This window comes from Medicago truncatula, chromosome 7 (genome assembly GCF_003473485.1).
Source record: "Medicago truncatula cultivar Jemalong A17 chromosome 7, MtrunA17r5.0-ANR, whole genome shotgun sequence".
Classification (NCBI taxonomy): domain Eukaryota; kingdom Viridiplantae; phylum Streptophyta; class Magnoliopsida; order Fabales; family Fabaceae; genus Medicago; species Medicago truncatula.
In genome coordinates this window covers 42,944,755-42,969,570 of record NC_053048.1, presented here as the reverse complement: position 1 = coordinate 42,969,570, position 24,816 = coordinate 42,944,755, and the positions used below count along the sequence as shown (strand labels likewise).

Genomic DNA, 24,816 nt, shown 5'->3' with positions numbered 1-24,816 from the left:
TAAAAATGACAAGATAAATAACACATGAGTAACATGAATATTTTTTCTTTTTTAGAATCAATTCCTTATTCCTAGCATCGGCGCCAAGTCCTAACCGAGACTTGATGGATAGAAAAGTAACGACAAGGCCGACCCCATCTCTCATATTATAGTATTTCCTACTTTGTTTTTCTTGCAATTTTCAATGCAGCACCGAACAGAGTAGTTACGTTTATTTAAAAAGATAAAATAAAAATAAAAAATTTCCTAATTCGTTCTTCTCGCAATATTTTTACATACAATTTAATTTTAGTACAAAAATACAATTAATATAATAATATAATTAATATTTAAAACCACTTGTCTTAAAAGAAGATGCGTTGATCTATGAAGGCAAGTAGCTTTTAGCTTTTGTCATTTTCCATCACACTTCTATTCACCACCTTCCCTCACTCTCCATCCACCAAACGCAAACACTTTGACATGAGTTCAACAACGTGAACATTACGATTCTTCTTTCACTTTCTTCCATCGCTTCCATTTCATAGGGTTTCTGCAACCATGGGAACCGCTTCACGCCAGTTAAAGGTTATGCTCAGAAAAAACTACCTTCTCAAAATTCGTCACCCTTTCGTTACTGCTGCTGAGGTTATTCTTCACTCTTCTCTTCCTATTTTCATCTTTCTCTTTTCCGTTCAATTTTCGTTTTACTCTGTTTAGTTGACCGATTCAACGTCGTTCTTCATTTTCGATCATATTCGCTTTATTTTATTACTATTTTTGTTTTTTTCTTAGTTTGATTGCAATTCAACTGTTGCTTTTTTTTTTTTTTAGCATTCAATTTGATTTCTGTTTTAAGTAAGTTTCTATGATAGTTTTGATTTTAATAACTGTTATTTGTTTCTTTCTTTAATGGTGCACTGCATGCGTTATCAATAAGTGTAATTTTGTTAATAATTTATATCTTAGGGTTTTTTGTGTGTGTTTGTTGGTGGTTTCTCTTGATTGCATTTCAATTATGTGAAATTCGTGAATGCTGAAGTTCCTATGGTTGTTAATGAATCTGTGGCAGATTTTGCTCCCTGCGATTGTTTTGATGCTATTAGCAGCTGTAAGAACACAAGTGGATACACAAATTCATCCAGCTCAATCGTCAGTTTTCTATTCTTCACTTGCTATCTGTTTTCCTATCTTGGTCTGTTTTCAATGCTATGGTGTATGTAGAACTAACAAAGAGAGTGAAATGGAGGGGTTTTATCTATTTTTTAATTATGTTTTCAATAAATTAAGCGCAGCAGAGATGAAAATGTTGAGTTCGATGTGTGGTAAGACTAGATGGGATGAGATTAGAAATGACAACATTTGAGGAAGAGTGAAGGTAGCACCTATAATAGAAAAGATGTTGGAAAATAGGCTTAGGTGGTTTGGGGATGTAGAGAGAAGACCTATAGATTTTGTAACAGGGAGAGTAGATCATATGGAGAATAGTCAGATCACTAGAGGCAGAGGAAGACCTAGAAAAATTATTATGAAAGATTTATAGATTAATGAGTTGGATCAAAATATGGTTTATGATAGAACATTATGACGTAATTTGATCCATGTAGTTGACCCCACTTAGTGGGATAAGGCTTGGTTGTTGTTGTTGTATTGAGAGAATGGATGTAAATAGAATTGGGTTACGAGGGTAATGGAAGCAAATGCTGTTTTGTTCTGAATTTCTTTTATGCTTAATATTTTGTGAGGATTGATGTGAATGTGGAAATGGAGCAGGCACATTCAGAAAGATATGTTTGTAGAAGTGGGGAAAGGTGTATCCCCTAACTTTCAACAAGTTTTGGAATCCTTGTTGGATAAGAGAGAGTATTTAGCTTTTGTACCAGACACCAATGAAACAAGGATGATGATAGACGTGGTGTCCATCAAATTTCCGATTTTGAAGGTACCTACTCATTTGTGGTTCATTTTATTTCAGTATGCGGTATTCTGTGCTTAATTTATTCTTGAAATGTTGTGAATAATTTGGCTTTGTTTCCTCCAAATTTATGAACTGTATTCCCCGGGCATAGGACTTGAATGCAGATTTTTCTGTGGGTCTTGTATGTTTAAACCTCTTCTTTGGTTTCTCTTTTCCTTGTACATGTCTTTGGCTTTTTTATCATGTCTATCTCTATCCATGCCTTTGTTCCATTTCCCCTATTTCTAGTTGTTTGTAAGAGCAATAAACATAGACTGCTCAGTTTTCTTTCACTTGATTTTCCGGAATACGAATTTTGTTTTTACGTGGATATTCAAGCACTTTGATTCAAGCAATAATTTTTAGGGAAAATAGTTTAAATTTTCAGATTGTGACTATTTGGAAAATCTATCATAAAGTACAAGTTATATTGGAAAATGTTTCATTTCGAACAAGTCTTGAGGTGGAAAAAAACTTGGTATTGAAGGAAGTTAACTAATGCTCACTGTTTTTCTTATATTAGTTTTGTTTTTATTGTATTTTTTTTAGAGAGGAGTTGAAATTTGACAAACATATCAATGGTTGTTTTTGTTCACTGCATATAAACAAAATTCATCGTCTTTGCTCTTCTTCCTCCATATGGGAGTGCTTTCACGTAACGAAATGCATTTTCAATCGAGCAAGTACCTTAGAACCTTCATCCTTTGAAATTTGTACATTAAGCAGATCTAAATGTCTTCTCCATTCATCTTCTAAATGAGTTGTCATTGAACCTATCTAATTTAAATTTGGTTCCTATATGCAGCATGTTAGTATTGTATACAACGATGAGTTAGAGTTGGAAACATACATCCGGTCAGATGCTTATGGTACCTGCAATGATGTAAGGTAAAATCCTTTTCTGGCTTGAAAGCTTTGTAGCTCTATCAACTACTGGAGTAATATGTTATTGACATGTTCCGGTGACCATGAATGAGGCAAATCAAAGTAATCTTGTTACTTGAATAATATAGTGTTCTGGGATATTGAGATTTTATAGGACATTATGCCAACATTTGATCTATATAGCTGATGCTGCCTAGTGAGAAATACTTTGGTTGTTGTATAAAAATGAAAATTGTTCACTTGTCTAGCTCTTTTAGATGATAACTCTAATTAGGTTTAGCAATATCTTCCCATTAAATTTTATTATCAAGTGTCTGCTTAACTTAAGATATGAAAATGATTATTTTTATTGTTTGTTTGAAATTGTGTGATATGTAGAAATATGGGCTGTTTTTCTGATTGATTATATTTATTTATTTCCTCATACCCGTGTAGGAATTGTTCGAATCCCAAAATTAAAGGAGCAGTTGTATTTCACGAACAAGGTCCTCAGTCATTTGATTATAGCATACGTCTCAATCATACATGGGCTTTCTCCGGTTTTCCGGATGTTACAACAATAATGGATACAAATGGCCCTTTTCTTAATGACTTAGAACTTGGTGTTAGTGCTGTACCAACAATGCAATACAGCTTGAGTGGGTTTTTGACAGTATGGTTGCTTCATTCTCATTCTTATAATTTCTTATTCATTGTTGTGTTTCTTCCCCCTACTTTATTATCTCTAGTAACTACATGTTGAAAACCTGTAATGCACAGCTAGTAGTTTATTGCTGTGATTGCTTGTGGCATAGTTTTAAAACTCGGCTCGGTCATTGACTCGGCGGGGGTACTGGGTCAATGGGTCAATGGTCGAACCACTGAGTCATTGGTCGAACCGCATGACTGAATCGGAACCACTCGGATGACTCGGTTAGATAACTCGGTCCTTAGATTAAATTTATATAGTTATTTAACCGGATTAACTCGGATTGAATCGGTGACTCGGTCACTTTAGAAACTAAAATAATTAATGAGTGTTTTTTTTAAAGAGTACAATTATATTTGTTTGCATGAAATAAATTTTGTTTTGCATATCAATTAATATTAATATTAATATAATCTATAGATTTCCTAAAAAAACATACAATGTGTATTTTTTTTAGTGGATAGATGATATTATTATTATTAGTTTTTGAAAGAATATTATTATTATTATTATATGTTAGTGGCACGTGTATATAGAAAGAAAAAGAAGATACTTGTGTGCTGAATTAACAAAAGCAAATGGGCTTTTGGCTCATGGTTGTATGCTGACCCGAAAACAACAACATGAAGGATTAGGTCTTGCAGTGCCGCCGTTCTCTCTTCTTCCCATCCATCTCAAATACTTATTACTCATTTTTTAAGTTTCTGTTATTAAATTTCTACCCATCTCATCACCTCTTTAATATTTTGGATTGAGTTGCTTCCATTAAATTTGATGTTATCAAACAAATTCACACGACTGCTTCAGATCTACTGCTGCACTGCTCTTCATTGTCTCCCTTTCTTCTATTTTTCAGTTTTTTTATTTTTAAATCAAGACTGATGCATTGACCCGGTCCGGTTCACCAAACCGGCCGAGTCACCGATTTTGACCGGTTTTGGCCGAGTCACACCGGTTCTCACCGGGTTGAATGCATGTCCGATCCATCATGTAGCTCGAACCGGCCACACCACCGGTTCACGGTCGGACCGGTTCGACCGGCCGGTCCGGTCCGGTTTTTAAAACTATGGCTTGTGGTTGTGTGTTTTATTGTTGAAATGTATGTCAAATTATGTTTTTGCTTGGGTACTTGAAATCAGATAGGGGATTGTTACAATGTGCTGTTTCTTGCTTCACTTGAATTCAAGCAGTTTTTTTAGAAGGTTTTCAAGGACAAATCTCCTTTGGGAGATTAAATTACCTTATTTTGAGTAGCAACCTTAATCCCTAGGAAATACTTTAATTTTACGAGATCTTTTATCTCGAATTGAGCTCCTTTTTTTGTCCTTAGGATTCAGTTCCCAACATCATCATCACCGATATAATGATATCATCTGCACAGACAAGTGGGACAGTGAGTTTACCTTCTGAGCTCCCCGAGTCATACCATCGACACTATGGCATGTATAAATCTTCCAAACCAAAAATGGAGAGATTGCTTCACAACAAGGCTTTTTTGAACTTTCAGACCTTATTTTCTACATTTGTGAAGTCAAAATCCTATCCAAAGCAAATCTAGGGTTTAAGAATGAAGAGTCACCTTTAACTCCAACCAAGTACACCATGGAGTTGCGTAATCTACATGCTGCCGCAGAAAGATGGGCTCATTTCCATCAAAACCTTTCATAGTTAGATTTTTTTCTTTTTAATGTATTGCTTGCTTCAATTTATTGCTTACACATTTTACCATGTTTTCTTTTATTTTTAACCCTTCCCTCTCTTGTTAATCATCTTCATCACTTTTATTGGTGTACTAATGCGTTGATATTTTCTGCTTTTGTAGCTCCAGCAAATGGTTGATTCATTCATAATAATAATTGCTCAACAACATGAATTAAACTTGAGTGCCGAAACTGTAAATCTTCCTCTTCTAGGATTTCATGACACTGATTTCTCGCGAAAAGTTCCATGGACCCAGTTTAACCCTACTAACATACGAATAGCTCCATTTCCCACTCGAGAGTACACCGATGACCAGTTCCAGGCAATAGTAAAAGAAGTCATGGGAATATTGTAAGATTGTATTCAAAACTTTATAGCGCGTTATTAGATTATATCTTCGATAAGCTTATTGTTTAACAAGAACTTGTATGTGCAGGTATTTATTGGGGTTTCTCTATCCAGTTTCTCGCCTGATAAGTTATTCTGTGTTTGAGAAGGTTTGGTTGTCTTAATGTTTGGTATTGTCTGATTAAGCTATTCCCTTCATTATTTGCTGTTTCCTTTTTTACTTTCTTATTTTTATAAACATTATTTTCGAATATTATAGGGATATAAAAGGCCATCTTCTCTTGTCGAACTTGTGTTTCTCAATTTTTCAATGCAACCTTTCAGGAACAAAAGATCAAAGAAGGACTCTATATGATGGGCTTAAATGACAGCATATTTCATCTCTCTTGGTTTGTCACATATGCTTTCCAGGTAACTCCTGCTATTCCATCTGCTACAGGTTTTTACTTTTACACACACTTCATTTTTGAGAATTGAAGTTGACCTCCTAAATGAGAATATTTCACTAGGGCAGTGTTTTTGACTTCTCTATGTCCGTTGTTCTATGATTTGGCTTCTCATTCTTAAATGGACAATTTTTGTTTTAATTTCTGCATTTAGGATGATATTATAATCTTTCGTTATATTTTTTCCTTTTTTTTGTGTAGCCGACCTTGGATTTCTTTAGCTTTCTTTTCTTTGCAAAAGGATTGGGATTTCCCTCTTTAAGCTACATTTTGTTCTTGATATCTGTCATTTTCTCTGTTTTAAGAGGACTTTCTCTTGCTGCTTATTTTTAATGTCAAAATACATTCCCTTTTATTCGACACCTTAACATAAAGAAAAAGAAACAAAATGAGAATGCTACAACAAGTTGTACAGACAAACAAAAGCAACTGAAACTTTTGTTTACGCGAAAGTGTCATTCCTTTAAAACTACCATTTATGAAGTGCCAAAACAATCCAAAATATACCATTTTGTCATGTTGGAGTCCTAGTGGGTAAACCGTACCAAATAAAATAATTTGTTACATTATGGAGATCAAATAGAGATTTTTGTAAGTTTTTGTTCTATCAAAATAAGCTACTTCAATTCCTCAAGCCAGAAGTTTTATGTGCTGAACATTATAATATAACTTATGCATGTTTAGTTGATTCTTTAGCTTTCTAGATTAAGAAATTATGTTGATCTCATTCTTCTATTATTTTCTCTTTACAGTTTGCAATTTCTTCTGCGGTCATTACAGCTTGCACGATGGATAATATATTCAAGTATAGTGATAAGACACTGGTGTTTGCGTACTTCTTCATTTTTGGGCTTAGTGCAATCATGCTGTCATTTTTTATATCAACGTTTTTCAAAAGGGCCAAAACAGCTGTAGCTGTTGGAACTCTGTCATTTCTTGGTACCTTTTTGCCGTATTACTCTGTCAACGATGAGGGAGTCTCTATGTGAGTGATTGTCCTTCCGATAACTAATATATTTAGTCCAAAATTTCATATTTGAATTATATTTTATTCATTTGAGGTTGCCTAACTCAGGATCTTGAAGGTTCTCGCTTCTCTGCTTTCACCTACGGCATTTGCTCTGGGTTCTATCAACTTTGCTGATTACGAGCGCGCTCATGTTGGGCTCCGCTGGAGCAACATATGGCGGGTGAGTTTCCGCAACAGGTCCCTTGCTTTTACTATTGATCCAAATTTCCTAAGACATTTAGTTTGCAGGAGTCTTCTGGAGTGAACTTTTCTGCATGTCTTCTGATGATGATACTTGATACACTGCTCTATTGTGCAATTGGACTGTATTTCGATAAGGTATGCTTTTTCTTATTTGAATAATATACTCTTATACTAGAGCTTATTTGAGTATCTGGACTAGAATTGAAGTGCGGCACTCTACAGTGTCCTTATCTCCTATTTGGAGCCTGCATATGTCTAGATGAAGTCCAGTCCTTTGCTACTTAGTAGGTAGAAAGAGGCGTATGCTGCTTGATTGATTTAGTGATGTACTAATTTGTATAACTTATGGCTATGTGTGAAGACACTTAAAAGACCAATGTATTGAACACTTAATCCTGTCTCTAACTAGTGTATTCCTGTACATCATTAAAATTTATTTTTCTGGTGAATTTCTTTATTGTTTTGTTTCTAAGAAATTGACAATGTATATATACATGCGCTTATGTCTGTTCACATACACATATGACCATTTGAATGAAGTTTTTTTTTTTTGCTTGAATGATACGACAATCAAAATTATGCTCATCTTAAAGGTTCTTCCAAGGGAGTATGGACTGCGATATCCATGGAACTTTATTTTTAAAAAGGATTTGTGGAGAAAGAGATCCTCCAGTTCTAAAATTAAATTTACTGGCAAGAGTTCTGAGTCAGAAGGGAATCTTTTGGGGCGAGGTATTTTCAATCCTGCTCTAGAAGCAATAAGCTTAGACATGAAACAACAGGAGCTTGATGGCAGGTATATATGATATACAATGCAAGTGCATCAACTTAGTAAAATATGATACATTGTCTCTTTCTTATAGATTTTTTTCCAAAACTTTTAGGTGCATTCAAATCAGGAATTTGCATAAAGTGTATGCTACTAAAAAAGGAGATTGCTGTGCTGTTAACTCATTACAGCTGACATTATATGAAAATCAGATTCTTGCTCTTTTAGGTAAGTATGGTTCTTTATTGTTAACGTATATAAATCTGTTTTGTTTGTGTCTGTGAGAGAGAGAGTTCTCTTACTCTATTTTGGGCTTGAGTCTTGAATATATTCTAGTGATAGAAGGGGACAAATTGAGTATTGGTAGTAGTAGCCTTCAGTGTAAGCTTTTCAAAGGAACAAAGATGGCCCATGTCGAATGTGTCAAGAAAATAGAGAAGAAAATTCATTATAAATATGTAGCTGTATCACATTTAGGTGTGAGTGGGGATTGAAGATTTGAATAGACAAAAGATCTTCTCTGATATAGCTGTATCGCATTTAGGTGTGAGTGGGGTATACCCCATCCAAATGGGAAACTGCTCATTCCTCTTTCTCTGGTTCGTGGATTTAATGGGTTATGTGTGAATTTTTGCGAACCAATACATGAATGTATCATGAACCGGTACATGCGAATTGGTACGCGTTCCCAGTCACATGAGCAAATTATGTTTACTATGGTGCCGATGCGTGATGACTGCACTCTACAATGGTTTACTTGGCCTTTCTGGTCATCCGCTCCCGTAGGTATCCCTTTCCGAGACACCGCCAACCAACTTCGGTAAGCCCTTGGGGACTCTTTCTTCAAAGCTATCTATCAAGGAGGAATGAAAATATAACTTTTCATATATTTCAGGAACTAAAACCTAGAACTTTTTTACGGACTAAAACCGGACATGGGGTATATTACAAGGAAGAAATGAGTTTTTTTTTTTAAGATTTTAATATTATTATTATTATTTTTGGTTTTTTTGTTTGGCTTTAGGACGATCTCTTATGATCGTCTCTTTTAATTTGGTTTTATCCACACTAACAATTTGGGGTTAGGTTTTTGCTTAATCATTTTGTTTTTGTTTTGTAGGACATAATGGAGCTGGGAAAAGCACGACGATATCAATGCTTGTTGGTCTTCTTCCTCCTACTTCTGGGGATGCTTTGATTTTTGGAAAGAACATTGTCTCTGATATTGTAAGTTTTAAGTTTTGCACTTTTGCTACAAATGTGTTTGCTAATAGGCATAAATATCATTTGTTGTAGAATTTAGAAGAACATAAGTAATTTGTTAGTCTTTTAGTGATCAAGACTGCAAAAGATACCTTTTATTACACTATGGGGATCAAATAGAGATTTTTCAATAACTTTCTCCTATTTTTATCAAGTTACTTGAACAACAAGTTTCATATTGTCCCTTTTTTATTACTTAGTTTTATGCTGCTTCTAATTAATCCGACTTGCAAACCATAATTTCCAGGGGTGTCAAATTTATTAAGGTTGTAGATTTACTCCAGCTTACAAAATCTTACTGTACACTCTCCCTATCCTCTACCTCCCCATGTAACTATCCCCTAAAATCTATGAAACTTTAGTTAGTTTCCTAGATTTGAAGGGTTGGTTACACGTGGAGTATGGGATATAGAGAGTGTACAGTAAGCCCTTGTGAGCTCGAGTAGATGCACTCCCTTAATATGATTCATCTCTCTCTCTCTCTCTCTCTCTCTCTCATATTCTCTCTAGATCAATATCATAATTTTCTACAAATATTGAATACAATTTTTATGTTGCTAAAGGTGTAATATGTCTCAATTTGGATTTAGTAACTTATATTTATCCACTGTGCAGCTAGACATCGATACGCCTTCCTGAAATGTTTTTGTTATTTTCTCCTTGTTCCATACTTGCTTGGTCTTGTGTCATTCATAATGTCATGGTCTTGTTTTGTAGGATGAGATACGGAAGGTTTTGGGTGTCTGCCCACAACATGATATACTATTTCCCGAATTGACTGTAAGTAGAAGCATTTATTTCATTCTCTGTATTGAAGATAATTATTGTTGTCTTCATATTTGCTGATGCTGATTTTCGAATATGAGTCAATCGTTGCTGTTTTCTCTTGGCTTAATGCATGTCTTTATTTATACACCTAATTTATAATCTGAGCATCTAGTGAGTGTTTTCTTTTTTCTGTATTATTTCATCTTTGCGGGATTTAATTACCATTACTATGTACTTGTGATGACAATGTAATTAACATATTCTTATAGATCTGAGACCTATATTGGTATGCAATTGTATTGGAAATAATTGAAAATGCAATTATTTATTTATTTTGTATTACTATTTTCATGTATTAAATGGTTAGCTTTACCATGTATATGCTGCTCTTGGTTTTTCCCATTGTTGTAAATTGCGGATCTCGGAAACTCGCGGTTTGTTCAAATTTTGTGCTATAGCTTCTATTCAATGGCATTTTGTACTTAATAGTGTATTGCAGAACAACAGCAGTTTGTTCAAATTTTGCTACACAACAGCACTGTATCCGCTATTTAAAAACATTGGTTTTTCCCCTTCCATCTAAAATTTCTCGGTCCATCACTGATTGTATCGTATAGTTATTTTCCCTTTTTATAAACAACACTGAGATGCAGTGTTATATATGTTAGCCGCCAACACTCGGTGTATTTAGTCCCACATCGGATAGATAGGATTCTTGAGAAGAGTTTATAGAGAGGAGGCACTCCTCACCTTACAAGCTGGTTTTGTAAGGATGAGTTAGACCCCCATATTTTGACATGGTATCAGAGCCTATCATTGATCAATCGTTGGGCTTCCTGCATCGTCCACGCTTCAGGCGTGAGGGGGTGTGTTAGCAACCAACACTCAGTGGATTTAGTCCCACATTGGATAGATATGATTCTTGAGAAGAGTTTATAGAGAGGAGGTACTCCTCACCTTACAAGCCGGTTTTGTAAGGATGAGTTAGGCCCCGAATTTTGACAATATATTCATGCATTTTAAGATATATAACCGAACCTTTAATTTCCGATTAGATTTACTGATTTTTTTACTACATTTATGAACACCTTTTTATTTTACTGAGTACAATATGCTGGGTTCTTCCGTTGACTCTGCAGGTGAGAGAGCATTTAGAACTATTTGCCATATTAAAGGGTGTTGACGAAGACACATTGGAGAGCGTTGTTATAAATATGGCCGATGAGGTGTGTTCATAACTCTAGTCTAAAAATTCTAATCTTTATCACCAAAATCTGTAAGTATGTTTGAATTAGATTTGTTGATCATTTCAAGGGAATTAAATTGATAAAAAAAATGTAAACTTATCTTGTTAATTGGTATACTGTTTCTGGTTTTCATTTTTAAGTTTCAACTCTAGTGGACTCTGAGAACGTGTAAATCTTGAAGCCATAGGGTTCAAGATAAAGAAGGAAGAGAAATAATAGAAATTTTGAAGTGTAATTGTAGTTCTGTACAAAAGACTATTCACCTTCCCTTGTTTTTAATAACACTAGACTCTTAATCATAATTAAATAAGGAAACTAATCGTGACAATTACTAGGATACTAATCACTTAAGTTTCCATTTATCCATGTAAACATTATCCTGCCTCCCGCTCTCCCTTTACCTTTTTTCATTTTAAAAATTTTCTGTTGGTTTAAGAATCAGCATAGAATTCTAGATAATTTCTATTGCTTGAACAGGTGGGCCTGGCTGATAAAATCAACACTGTTGTGAGATCTCTTTCTGGGGGCATGAAGAGGAAATTGTCCCTTGGAATCGCATTGATTGGAAATAGTAAGGTATGAAAAATTAACAACACGTGATTTTGTTTTTGTATGTTGAGCAGAACTGGAATATTTGGACTTATTTGGCAGGTTATAATTCTTGATGAGCCTACAAGTGGAATGGATCCATACTCAATGCGTTTGACTTGGCAGTTAATAAAAAAAATTAAGAAGGGCAGGATAATTTTGCTAACAACACACTCTATGGATGAAGCAGATGAACTAGGTGACCGGATAGCTATCATGGCCAATGGTTCTCTGAAATGCTGCGGAAGGTTAATTCCATTTTCATATTTTTCTTACATATTATACACGCATTGAACAAATAAGATGTTGTGATTTGAGGAACATATAACAAGGTGTGTAGAACAAAGGATGTTATAGGATTTGAAGAAGAAATATACTTATATAATATGAAATCTGTAGTGTAAATTTTCAGACCTTGACTGTTGCCAATGAATATTTGATCTGGTCCCTCAAAAGTCATGGTTTTCTGAATATTTGTCCACCACCAGTCACATGAAAAGAAAACCATGAGTTTGGGAACCAACTCTGTGCTGGTTGCGCAGATTAGCTAGCAAGCGTAGCACAAGGTTGCTGAAAATAGGAGCTTAAGAATGATATTGCTGAGGAGGAGCAGTTAAATTCCCATGCGTAATGAGCTGTGAATTGGCTGGGCGTTGGAACCTCTGTTGAAATCCAGGCTGAAAACTGTGAAGTTCAAGAGCGAAGGGTTGCAATTAGGTTGATATTGCTGATCAAACACACTGAAATTGTGTGGCTAAACTTGAAATACACTTGACATTGGGAGGCATTTGCCACGGCCAAAACTGCCGCGATGGCCTCCGGAAGAACCACCTAAAGTTAGAGAATTGTTACTGATTGAACTGCGGAGGAAAGTTCTAATTGGACGTGAGATGTAATTGGAAGAGCTATTCCATTCTATTTTTTCTTTGATTTTTTTTCTTTCTTTTTCAAATGAGGATAACCAACCTTTGTTCTTAAATTCATAGAAAATATAGGAGAAAAGCCCAAGGTCCATATTGACTAGATCTACAAGCCTACAGCCTAAACAAAGTGCACACATGCGCATACAAGCACACTCTTTTGTTCAGATTCGTAAATTTCATGTAATTTTATGCTTCAGTTTATCTTTGAACTTGAGGGAAATCCATAAAACCTTTAAAGTTCCTAGTTTTTTGTTATTGAAACATGATTTCTATAAGCAAGGCGAAAAGTTCATTAACCTTTTTCCCAGTAATCTTGATATAACTGTAACATACGACTCTCTCTCTCTCTCTCTCTCTCTCTCTCTCTCTCTCTCTCACTCACTCACTCACTCACACTATTTTATTATGACATTTTGACAGCTCTCTTTTCTTGAAGCATCATTATGGAGTCGGTTACACTCTAACTCTTGTAAAGGTTTGTTCTGATCCTGAACATCTTTTCTTTGATTCCTATAGTTTCTGTTTCATAATCAAAAGGTTGTTTTGATTTGGATTTCTTTCTGTGTCGTTAGTCTGCTCCTACTGCTTCTATTGCTGGTGATATTGTATACCGATATGTTCCGACAGCAACCTGTATAAGTGAGGTATTTCTCTCACTGTATAATTCATTTAGATGCATGTTATCAAACTCTTGGTATGTGTATTTATTTGTCAATGTTAATGTAGACATGAGTACAAGACAATTCAAATTGGCATATAGTGGTAGTGGACAAGGCTCCTCTAAAGTGAGCAATTCACTTTAGAGAGTAAAGTGAATAATTTCAACCATCGATAAATGGTTGATATTATCTGTACATGCATAACAAATCATGAGTGGTTATTTTCCCACTTTACTAACTATTCACTTTGAATGAGCCAAATCCAGTGGCAGTGTTCCTTGAGGGTTCTTTTTTCCTGCAATAGTCTGTTTACATTTTGGACCCAATTCAACCTCACAAAACATGCTTGAAATATGATATTGTCCAAGCATAACTCAGGCTGTAGCTCTCTAGATAATGTGGGAAATGGGTATTTCTCCTATAGTTTATGTGTGCCTTTATGAACAAAGGTTTGTTGTCCTCCTTTGAAAAATAAAAAAGAACTGCCCTTCCAAGAAGGTTGACCTAAGAACCCAACAAAAGGCACAACTCTAAGGAGGGAAAATATAATTATCATTCAAAGGCAGCAAAAAGCAAGCAAAGATAATGACTGGGCTTTTCATCTACTTTGACCATCTTGAATGCTTCTCCTTCTAGAATTGACTTAAGTAAGAGAAGGTTATTAACTTCTTGATCCAAAGTTTCCTTAACTTTCTTTGCTCTTGATCTTGTGATAGGCCCACCATGTGCTTTTAGTGTTTCTTCAACCTTCGTTTAAAACATCCAAGAATAGTCTCATAATGATCCAAAGCTTTGTTATTAACATCCAATAGTCATATTCAAGCCAAAGATAATGCCACCCTTTCTCATGAGCAAGCTCTATAACGAACATATCACCTAATAACTCAGCTTGAAGCCCACATGTTACCCCAAGACTAACTACAAAACATCCAAGAATAATCTCATAATGATCACAAAAAATACCACCAAATGCACCAGGATCCGGAGTCCCTTTTGCGGCTGCGCCGGTGTTGCACTAAATCCGAGAAGAGTTTACCAAGCTTTAAGCATGTTACAAATTAACTCATAAACTGGAAACTATAACTTATCTGGTTTTGCTACATTTATAAATTTTGAGAGAAATAATTGCTTTTGACTTGAACATGCTGCTCCTGTCAATTTTATTGTCATGAAAATTTTGGTGGTTCATGGGTAGCTATAAATTAAGCTGTAGCTTTCCATTTATTTTTGTGAAGGATTTTATTGTCTCTCATTTCTTATGAGGTCCGTAAAAATTATACAATTTAGTGGATTTGAACATTAGCATGCCTGTGGTCATGCATAATAAAGTTTGAACTCAATTTAAAAATGAATTCTGATTCTAAGTTGATTACATTTTATCTGGTTTTATTGGATATTGCATTTCCAGGTTGGAACTGAAATTTCCTTCAGACTCCCTATGGCATCCTCCTCAACCTTTGAGAGGATGTTCAGGGAAATTGAAAGTTGTATGAAAAAGCCTGTTTCGAGCATGGAAATAAGCGGCAATTGTGAAAAAGACAGTCACGGTATTGAAAGCTATGGTATATCTGTAACAACCTTGGAGGAGGTATTCTTGAGAGTTGCTGGATGTGACTATGATGAAGATGAATGCTTTGAAGAAAATAACCGTTCGCTTATATCAGAAGCTGTGGTTTCTCTTCCTTCTAATGATCGTCCATCCACAAAAATATGTTATTATAAAGTTTGTGGAAATTACAAGAAGATTCTTGGTTTCATGTCTACCATGGTGGGGAGAGCTTGTGGTTTAATTTTTGCTACAGTTATTAGCTTTGTCAACTTCATAAGCCTACAGTGTTGTAGCTGTTGTCTCATTACTACGTCCACTTTTTGGCAACACTCGAAAGCCTTAATTATTAAGAGGGCGATATCTGCACGGAGAGATCACAAAACAATTATTTTTCAGTTAATGATTCCTGCTATCTTCTTGTTTATTGGTCTTCTATTTCTGGAGCTCAAGCCGCATCCTGATCAGATTTCACTGACTCTTTCAACTTCTTATTTTAATCCTCTATTGAGCGGTGGGGGTGGGGGTGGTCCAATTCCGTTTAACCTATCTTTTCCAATTGCTGAAGAGGTTCGTCACTGATTGTTGAATCATGTTTTCATGCTGTCTTCATGTTTTACCTTTTCTCTGTAGTCTTAGACTTACTGCTGCTTAAAAATGCACTCCGGTGTATCCTGATGGACTTTTACTGGAATTTCTATTATTATGAAGGTAGCACAAAATGTTAAAGGAGGTTGGATTCAAAGGTGTAACTCAAGCTCATACAAATTCCCCAATTCAGAAAAGGCATTAGTTGATGCAGTGGAAGCAGCAGGGCCAGCTTTGGGACCTGCTCTACTTAACATGAGTGAATATTTGATGTCTAGCTTTAATGAATCCTACCAATCTAGGTGTGAAAATCTGAAACTCTATTTCATTCTTAGTTTCCATCTTTTAACTGTCAAGCAATTAAAAAATTATTAGCATATGGAAAGTTTTTGCTTGTAGCTCAACTCACAAATACTGCTATTTTTATCAATTGGATCCATATTGGTATCGGGGCATCCATGAGGATGAGATTAAAATATCTGTCCATTTTTTTTCTCTCTTTCTGATGTATTATAAAAGGAGATCCAGATCCATTTGGAAACAAGAGTAGATTGCAAAAGAGAGGAAAAGAAAACCAAACTAGTTTATCAAGTGTAGAGAACTCACTGAGATTAACCTGATTTTATTATATTACTAGTCAATTCATAAAAAAAAAAACTAAAAATAAACCTTATCTTATGATAACGACAATACAGTTTACTTCATTGCAGTGTATTTTGATATGCAGGTATGGGGCAATTGTGATGGATGATCAGAACACCGATGGAAGTTTAGGCTACACTGTATTACATAACTTTTCTTGTCAACATGCTGCTCCCACCTTTATCAATTTGATGAATTCGGCGATTCTTAGGCTTGCTACTCATAATGTGAATGCGACAATTCAGACACGCAACCACCCTCTACCAATGACACAAAGCCAGCACTTACAACGCCATGTATGCTAACAGTTTTTTTTGTTATTTGACAAAAGCATCATGATGCATGATCCTTATTTTATACTTTGAGATTTATTGTACAGCACCTTATTATATTGCTATTGATTTGTATTTCATGTTATTCTAATCTTGTTGAAATCTCACGCCGACTAGAGCTAGCTAGCTTTTGGGGTCGAATTAGATATCAAGTCAAAATTCTAAAATCGCATCGGAGCCTATCCTAGATATGTTATTGGACCACCCATATTTGTCCATGCTCTAGATGTCCAATAGTGAGTGTGAGGGGGGTGTTAAGATCTTTGTTACTTGACCACCCATATTTGTCTATACTTTATATGTTCAATCATGAGCAAGTGTGTTGAAATCCCACGTTGACTAGACATATGACCAAATGGGTCTTTGCAAGGTTTGAGCAATACTCATCTCTAATGTTAGCTTTTGGGATTGATTAGGCTTATAGTCCAAATTCTCAATGCATATTTTAACATATAAATGACATAATAAGGTGCAATGCCTTGTATCAGTGTTTTGTTATATGGTCTCTTCCATGGTCTTCAGAAAATCAATGATTTGATAAGCTGCATATGAAATATTGTAGGACCTGGATGCCTTCTCTGCTGCTATCATTGTCAATATAGCCTTCTCTTTCATTCCTGCTTCATTTGCTGTTTCAATTGTTAAGGTGAGTTGTGTTACACTGCTTCCAGTTCGACATTTTTAAGTTCATTTCTTTGTCCTAAAGAAGTTTACAAATGAGAATCAGGAAAGTATGTCTGTGTATTAAATCATCCTTCATTTTCTTTGCAAAAGACATGTTTTTTCTGTTCAGTTGCACCTTTTCTATTTAGGGAAACATCAGATACATTTATGGGGCTGTATATAGCCTTATACTGTTTTTTTCTGTCATCTCATGTGACTCCACATTTTTTTATATCAAGACTGCTGACTGGGTGTTTTGTTCTTTGATAGTTTCTTACTTTGAGTCACTCTTCCTTCTATTATAACTTAAACCTGCTTGCCACTGTTTTATTGAGGATCCACTCACGTTTTTGTCATTGCAATCTTAGATACATACAGTAGTTTCATTTTTTCGAAAATTTCCCTTACTTTAAGATGTCTATATTTTTCATTTTAAACGTCAACAATTTTCTAGAAACTTCCTGCTACAAGATTGTCCAAAACTAATGACATTATCAGACTGCTAGTCGCTTAGACTAAATATTTATAAACTCTTGATTGGTGCAGGAACGTGAAGTGAAAGCTAAGCACCAACAACTAATCAGTGGGGTATTCTTTTTGTTAAAAGAAACTACATTCAGCATATGATTTTCATTCCTCATTTTGAATATAAATCTAATGCTGGTCTTCCTAACCAGGTTTCTGTCCTTTCATACTGGATCTCTACATTTATTTGGGACTTCGTGAGCTTCTTGTTTCCTGCCTCTTTTGCCATTGTTCTCTTTTACATCTTTGGTATGTTTACAATTCATTTTTACTGATTGTTGTAAATTGGTTTTATATTATTTAATTATGATTAATAATTAAATTCAGCATTAACAAGGCCCATTAGGTTTATCTAGTCTGTAGAAGCATATTAGTGTCTGTACTCTTTACCTCTTTCTTTTTCATGTTGTTTTCCCCCATAGTTTTTCTCAAGTGGTTGATAGGATATATGACTGGTTAGAAACGATAAATATGTGATTCTTGATTTACCACACAATACAACCAAGCCTTAGCCTTTTAATGGATTTTGTTTTACAGTATAATAGTTTTCAATGATAACACTTGCCTATTGAATACTGTTATAGGTCTAGATCAGTTTGTTGGAGGAGTTTCTTTGATACCAACAATTATCATGCTTTTGGAATACGGACTTGCAATTGCATCATCGACTTATTGCCTTACATTTTTCTTTTTTGACCATACCGTGGCACAGGTATGCCTTACATACGGACTTGCAATTTTTCATTTGTTTGTTTATCAATCTTATAAATGCTAAGATATTGACTTGTCTGACAGAACGTGGTTCTCCTGGTCCACTTTTTTTCTGGATTGATACTAATGGTTATCTCATTCATTATGGGGCTCCTCCCATCCACAATAAGTGCCAATTCTTTTCTTAAGGTACACCAAAGTTATTTTTCACACGTGTTATAGGCATGGATTTTATGCCCTTACTCAAGCTAGTGTTTTGCCTAAACACTAAAAACAAAGGTAGAACATTTTAGGAACTAATTCTAAAAATTAAAAATCAAATTGCTTTCATCTTTTTAGCTCCCATTGTGTTCCCGTAACTCTGTATTACTTTTACCACTTGCTGCTTTATCTTCGAATGACTCTTGTGAAAATAGGGAGAAGAATTTTTCTGAATGTGCTTGAGTGAGTAAAGAACTCAGCAACCATGTTATTTATTTAGACTCCATTATTAATAACATGTTATGTTTACAAGGAGAAATACATGCAGGTCCAACTCCCTAAAGACATGAATCTAAACATACATTAACCTAAAACTTAAAGTGCTCCTATTTTCAATGAAACATACATCATACTTGAATATTACTTTTTCGTACAATTCCATTATAAGTGGATACTGATAACCTACTAGTTACTTTCTGTCCCATGTGATAAGAAATGGGTTTGAAATTTTTAAGTTAGTCAGTGGTCTCATTTGTGGGCTGTCCCTGAGAATCATATTCAGAGGACTAAGAGAAATGCCAAATATTATATTTTCAATTAGATTGTACATCTTTATTAAGTAAAGAAATACTGTTTGCAATGATATGCAATTACTGTTTAGCTGCTTGAATTGCTCTTTGTTTGTTACTGTGGTTCACCAAAGTTTTTTTTTTTTCTTTCTTAATATTTTATGTTCTTCATCAGAACTTTTTCAGAATATCTCCTGGATTTTGTTTTGCCGACGGTCTTGCTTCATTAGCTCTTCTGCGGCAAGGAATGAAAGATAAAACAAGTGATGGAGTGTATGACTGGAATGTTACGGGTGCCTCCATCTGTTATCTTGCTGTCGAGGTCCAAGTCTTTTCATCTAATTTTTCCTCTATTTAGTTTCTTATTATTGATATTCTAACTTTCGAAGTTTAAAACTGCAAAGACAGGAAGATATTATTTTGAGTAGTATTTCATTAGTGATAGTATAAAACAAAACACATTTACACAGATATTTGGACAAAAATATTTTGCTCTATCTAATCCCATTTTCTTTTGTATCACAGAGCTTCATTTATTTTTTATTGACACTCGGGCTTGAAATATATCCTTCGCTCAAATTAACTCCATTCAAGATCAAGAAGTGGTGGGGGAAAATTAATATCTTCCCACATAATACTAGTTATCTGGAACCTTTATTAGAATCTTCCCCAGAAACTTTTGTTACGGACCTCAATGAAGACGTGGATGTGAAAACAGAAAGGAATAGAGTACTTTCAGGTTCCATTGACAATGCCATTATCTACTTGCGCAATCTTCGCAAGGTATTTCCCAGGATTGTTTTCTTCAACTTGTTTTTTCATTGAAAGTATTGTTTTGTGATTACTATGGCGATTTCTTTTCTGAATTGAAGGTGTATTCTGAAGAGAAGAATCATGGGAAAAAGGTTGCAGTAGATTCATTAACCTTCTCAGTTCAGGAAGGAGAATGTTTTGGTTTTTTAGGAACAAATGGAGCTGGAAAGACCACAACGCTTTCCATGTTATGCGGTATATCATATTTTTGGGCATGCTAATGTTTTGGCTGGCAAACTTATTTTCTAAAATCCTATTAAAATCTGCATTGTTAAAGAATAATTTACTTATTTCATAAAGGAAAATGTTACTTTGTTCACCCTTTTCTTCTCTTGTGAATATATGTTTTGTGTTTATTTGCTTCGTAAGCTCAAGCTTCTAATTTAGACAAAGCAAAGGCGGTGAGTTATGGAATTAGGCAAAACTCGTGACAAATCTTAAACAAATTATCCCAGGAAAAAATGTTTTTTGTAGTTATGATTGCTCAAAATTGGATACCTTTCTCTCTGCTTCTTATGGGCTGACTGCTAAATCTTGTGTTTTTTGTTTCTGTACAGGGGAAGAATCTCCTTCTGATGGGACTGCTTTTATTTTTGGCAAAGACATATGTTCCCATCCCAAGGCTGCTCGTAAATATGTATGCTTATTTTTCTTCTTCCCCCCCACAAATAAAAACGCACAATCATAGATTGAAATTTTACCTAAATCCATCAGACTCTTACTTTTTTTTATCTTGATTTGCACTTCCAGATTGGATATTGTCCACAATTTGATGCTCTGTTGGAATTCTTAACTGTCAAAGAGCATCTTGAGCTCTATGCTAGAATAAAAAGTGTTCCAGACTACACAATAGACAATGTATGTGTAAGAAGTTTCTGGTTACATTAGTGCTTATCTTCATCAGGGTTATTTATGCCTATACCGTTCTTTTGTGCATGGGATAGCTAATCATTTTACAATTTAAACCACAAATCTTAAAAATAAGAAAAGCATTACATTTCCATCTTGTTTGTGGCCTAAATGATTATGAATGGAAAGGCCTAGAAATAGCAACCCATACAGACATTTAACTTACTTATACAGTGTAAAAACTTACAGAAATAGAAAATGATTGAAGTACCCTAGTCAAAAGGAGTTGTGGGTAAGGGTCCTCTTCTGAACCTCTGAAAATTTATTTTCATAAATATTTAAACAAACATAACATGATGCTGACAGGAAGTTTATTCTTAAATCCGATTTCTTCACCAAAATATCAATATTTGTGTTGGTCATAACCAAATGTACATGAGGCCTACGAAGAAAAACTCCATTATTATTTATTTGCAAATTATATAAATTGACCAATATGTTTCCTTAAATTCCATATATATTTGAACAACAGAAAGTTGTTGTGGTTAATGAAGTTATGTTGATGATGGTTAATGAGTTTTGACACATAGTATATCCATTAACTATCTACTGAACGTAATTAATCACCTACTTGAACTGTGTTAACCACTTAGATTGTTGTTGCAAATGTTGTCAAATTTTAGTTATTCAAATAGCACAACTGATAAAATAAACTATACAATAATTACAAAGATCCTAATTATTACATATTTTCAACAATTGACAATAATAAGTTTGACAGGTTGTTATGGAAAAGCTGGTGGAGTTTGACTTATTGAAGCATGCTAATAAACCATCATTTTCACTTAGTGGAGGGAATAAAAGAAAACTATCTGTTGCAATTGCAATGATTGGAGATCCTCCTATTGTCATTCTTGATGAGCCGTCCACAGGTAGTTATGTCAAATTATCATATTTCTTTGAACATCATGAAAATGCCTTTATCCATTTTAATTTTAGAGTTTCGAAAAACACTTTAAGGGCCATGTTTTAAAAGCCTAATCTTTTAGTTCATTTGGTTTTCCTTACATGTGATGAAAACCCAGCTCACCAAGTGGTCTAGGATTCAGTAATTGTTGCCTTCAATTCTCTGATCAAAATTTTGTTTTAAAGTAGTGTCTGCATAATTCCTTTGTTCATAATGTATCATTACTGGTGAAGTTTGAATTGAAGGGGCCTGCATCCAATTATTGGCCTTGTTTTGGTTTAGTGAGTTGCGACCCAAAGTAGCTGGATCTCTCATTTGAAACAAATTAGTTTCTGAAACTGCATGTAGATTAGCTATGTCAAAGATATTTCACATTTGCTTATGCTTGATGACTTGCATAGCTATTACCTGTCAGATCTAATATTTTATGCTTCCCTCAGGAATGGATCCCATTGCAAAAAGGTTCATGTGGGATGTAATATCTAGAATCTCAACTAGACGAGGCAAGACTGCAGTTATTCTTACTACCCATAGCATGAATGAAGCTCAAGCCTTGTGCACCAGAATAGGGATTATGGTACAAGCTTATTTTCTTTTTTCTTTACATTCTTGAAGCTGCAGCATGCACCCACATATATATACTGATCAATTTGTATTGTTTTTTCTAAAGGTTGGTGGACAACTAAGATGCATTGGAAGTCCGCAGCATCTAAAAACAAGATTTGGCAATCATCTAGAACTAGAGGTATTTATGGTTATGACAACAAGAGGCACATTTTCTTTGCGCTTCCTTGTTTTTACCTTCAAATATGTAATTCTTAGTTTCGCTGTTTCCAGGTAAAACCTACTGAAGTGAGCTCTGTGGACTTGCAAACACTCTGCCAAACTATTCAGGAAATACTTTTTGATGTCCCTTCTCAACCTAGAAGCTTACTTAATGACCTTGAAATTTGCATTGGGGGTGCTGATTCCGTCACCTCAGGAAATACCTCCATTGCAGAAATTAGCTTGACATCAGAGATGATAGGCTTAATTGGACGCTGGCTTGGCAACGAAGAAAGAGTAAAAACTCTAACGTGCTGTACACCTGTCTATGATGGGGCCTCTCAGGAACAGTTGTCCGAACAATTACTTCGAGATGGTATGTATAAACCTTCCTTTCAAAGCTTGATTCTTATTCTTAGTATTATAAAAACAAATCAAAAAGTTAATTTTCTCATCGAAAAATGTGTTTGTATATCTGAAAAAGGACATGTGCCCCGTACTGACCAATTTTTTATTGTGTTTAATATGTAAATTCAGTGGTTACAAGCTTATTCTTTTACATGGTGCTACATATACGGTTATTTTTTAAATTGTGTATTGAATCAATAAATTGATAGTCAATTACTTCTAGCATGCATAAACCATATAGACATCCCTCCCCCCAGAGAGCTGTTAGCGTATGATGATGGCATATTTCTCTTTTTTATTTCAACTAAAATGCATGAATGCTATTCTGGTATTAATTCCCCCTTTTCTACTCTGTTGGTAATCTAGGTGGTATTCCATTGCCCGTGTTTTCTGAGTGGTGGTTGTCCAAACAAAAATTCTCAGAAATTGACTCATTTATTCTCTGTTCATTTCGTGGAGCAAAATGCCAGGGATACAATGGTTTAAGCATCAGATACCAGGTACTTTTGAGTTAGCACATTAGTTTTATGTTAAATTCCACATTATGGTTGGAAAGGCGTGTCTAAATGTACACGTGTGTAATATTGAATTGAATATAAAGTAGACTAGTTGGACATTCTAACTTATTTGTTAGGTTTTATGGGAAACAAACAAAACAGTTGTGAAAATCTCTTCTTGGTTCTTCTCTCCTTTTCATCGGCTACAGATGTAAAGCCTTCCTCAATCTACACACTTTGTTCACCTTTGGGACCAAATCACTCTTAGAGTTGGCCTTTATGTTCAGTAATGTCAAACATATCTTTAGTTGGTCGATGTTCTTCCATGGGCAGAACATACATATGTATGTGCATACGGCGTATAATGTATCTGGACATTATTTTGCTGTGCAGATAATAATTCATTTGATTCTTTGCCGCAGTTACCTTGTGATGAGGACTTTTCCCTGGCAGATGTTTTTGGACTTCTGGAAGCAAGCAGGTAAAGTACAAATACATGTTTTTTTTATCTTCCACAATCTTGTTAAACAAAGCTAATAAATTCTACCACTTTTGCAGAGATAAGTTAGGGATTGCAGAGTACAGCCTCAGCCAATCAACTCTTGAGACAATATTTAACCATTTTGCAGCTAATTCATGAGATGCCCGTATTTCATCCTTTTCTTTCATAAAATGATGCATGCTGGTTGCAATGTGTTTGAATGTATCAAAGTTATAATATTTTCTTAACTTTTACTAGTAGTGAAATCCAACAGAGGGCCCTGGGTGAGATTCTAAGGCCTTGTATATTGTAGAGTCCGTCATTATAGTGCCATTTAATTGTAAATAGATTCCCAGTTATTAAATCTTGAATCTGACTGTTTCACCAACTTTTGGAGTAGTTTAGGATAATCCATATTAGGATTATCTTTAACTTTTCTTGTGGTTCTGCTCCAATGCTTGTTGGAGGAAAGCGAAGGGGAGTTTGGTAGCAGTCGTTTTAATGTTTCTTCTTTGCTTGATGGTTTTTATTAATTGATCAAATGACCCTGTGACAATCATGAAGTATATGCACTTCTTATGGAATCAAACAACATTTTCTTTTCCTGCCTCATTTATTTGGCTAAATATAAAATCGCTGAAGTGTCATTCCTCAATTTAAAGAATGACAATTTGACAAATAAAAAGGATAGATGAAAAGAACAGTAGGTTACGGCAGCAATTATGTTGTTTAAGATTTTGAATTATGAATTAATGATATAGTAGATTTATATATTAAAAAATTTGTGACCTTCGAATTGAATTTTATAAGTTTCAAGTATATGTA

General features: G+C 34.8%; 1 protein-coding gene across 2 annotated transcripts; it reads left to right on the top strand.

Moving 5' to 3' along the window:
* Positions 1–369: 369 nt before the first annotated feature.
* Positions 370–24,603, top strand: LOC11413324 (ABC transporter A family member 1). Of its 2 annotated transcripts, none has more exons than XM_003625089.4 (40): positions 370–627; positions 1,052–1,131; positions 1,753–1,921; positions 2,742–2,824; positions 3,257–3,473; positions 5,332–5,561; positions 5,647–5,707; positions 5,883–5,969; positions 6,757–6,989; positions 7,080–7,194; positions 7,263–7,352; positions 7,811–8,013; positions 8,102–8,214; positions 9,107–9,213; positions 9,967–10,029; positions 11,157–11,243; positions 11,742–11,840; positions 11,916–12,100; positions 13,196–13,250; positions 13,348–13,419; positions 14,843–15,550; positions 15,692–15,870; positions 16,296–16,506; positions 17,105–17,188; positions 17,752–17,793; positions 17,883–17,979; positions 18,315–18,442; positions 18,526–18,630; positions 19,387–19,533; positions 19,737–19,994; positions 20,084–20,219; positions 20,582–20,661; positions 20,775–20,882; positions 21,655–21,805; positions 22,281–22,417; positions 22,511–22,585; positions 22,678–22,981; positions 23,380–23,513; positions 23,933–23,991; positions 24,069–24,603. In XM_003625089.4, the coding sequence occupies exons 1-40, from the start codon at positions 541–543 to the stop codon at positions 24,148–24,150; spliced, it is 5,661 nt and encodes a 1,886-aa protein (XP_003625137.2). In that variant the 5' UTR covers positions 370–540; the 3' UTR covers positions 24,151–24,603. The 2 variants fall into 2 exon arrangements, with proteins under 2 accessions (XP_003625137.2, XP_013449595.1); XM_013594141.3 differs by having other exon boundaries at positions 23,904–23,991.
* The last annotated feature ends 213 nt before the right edge of the window (positions 24,604–24,816 follow it).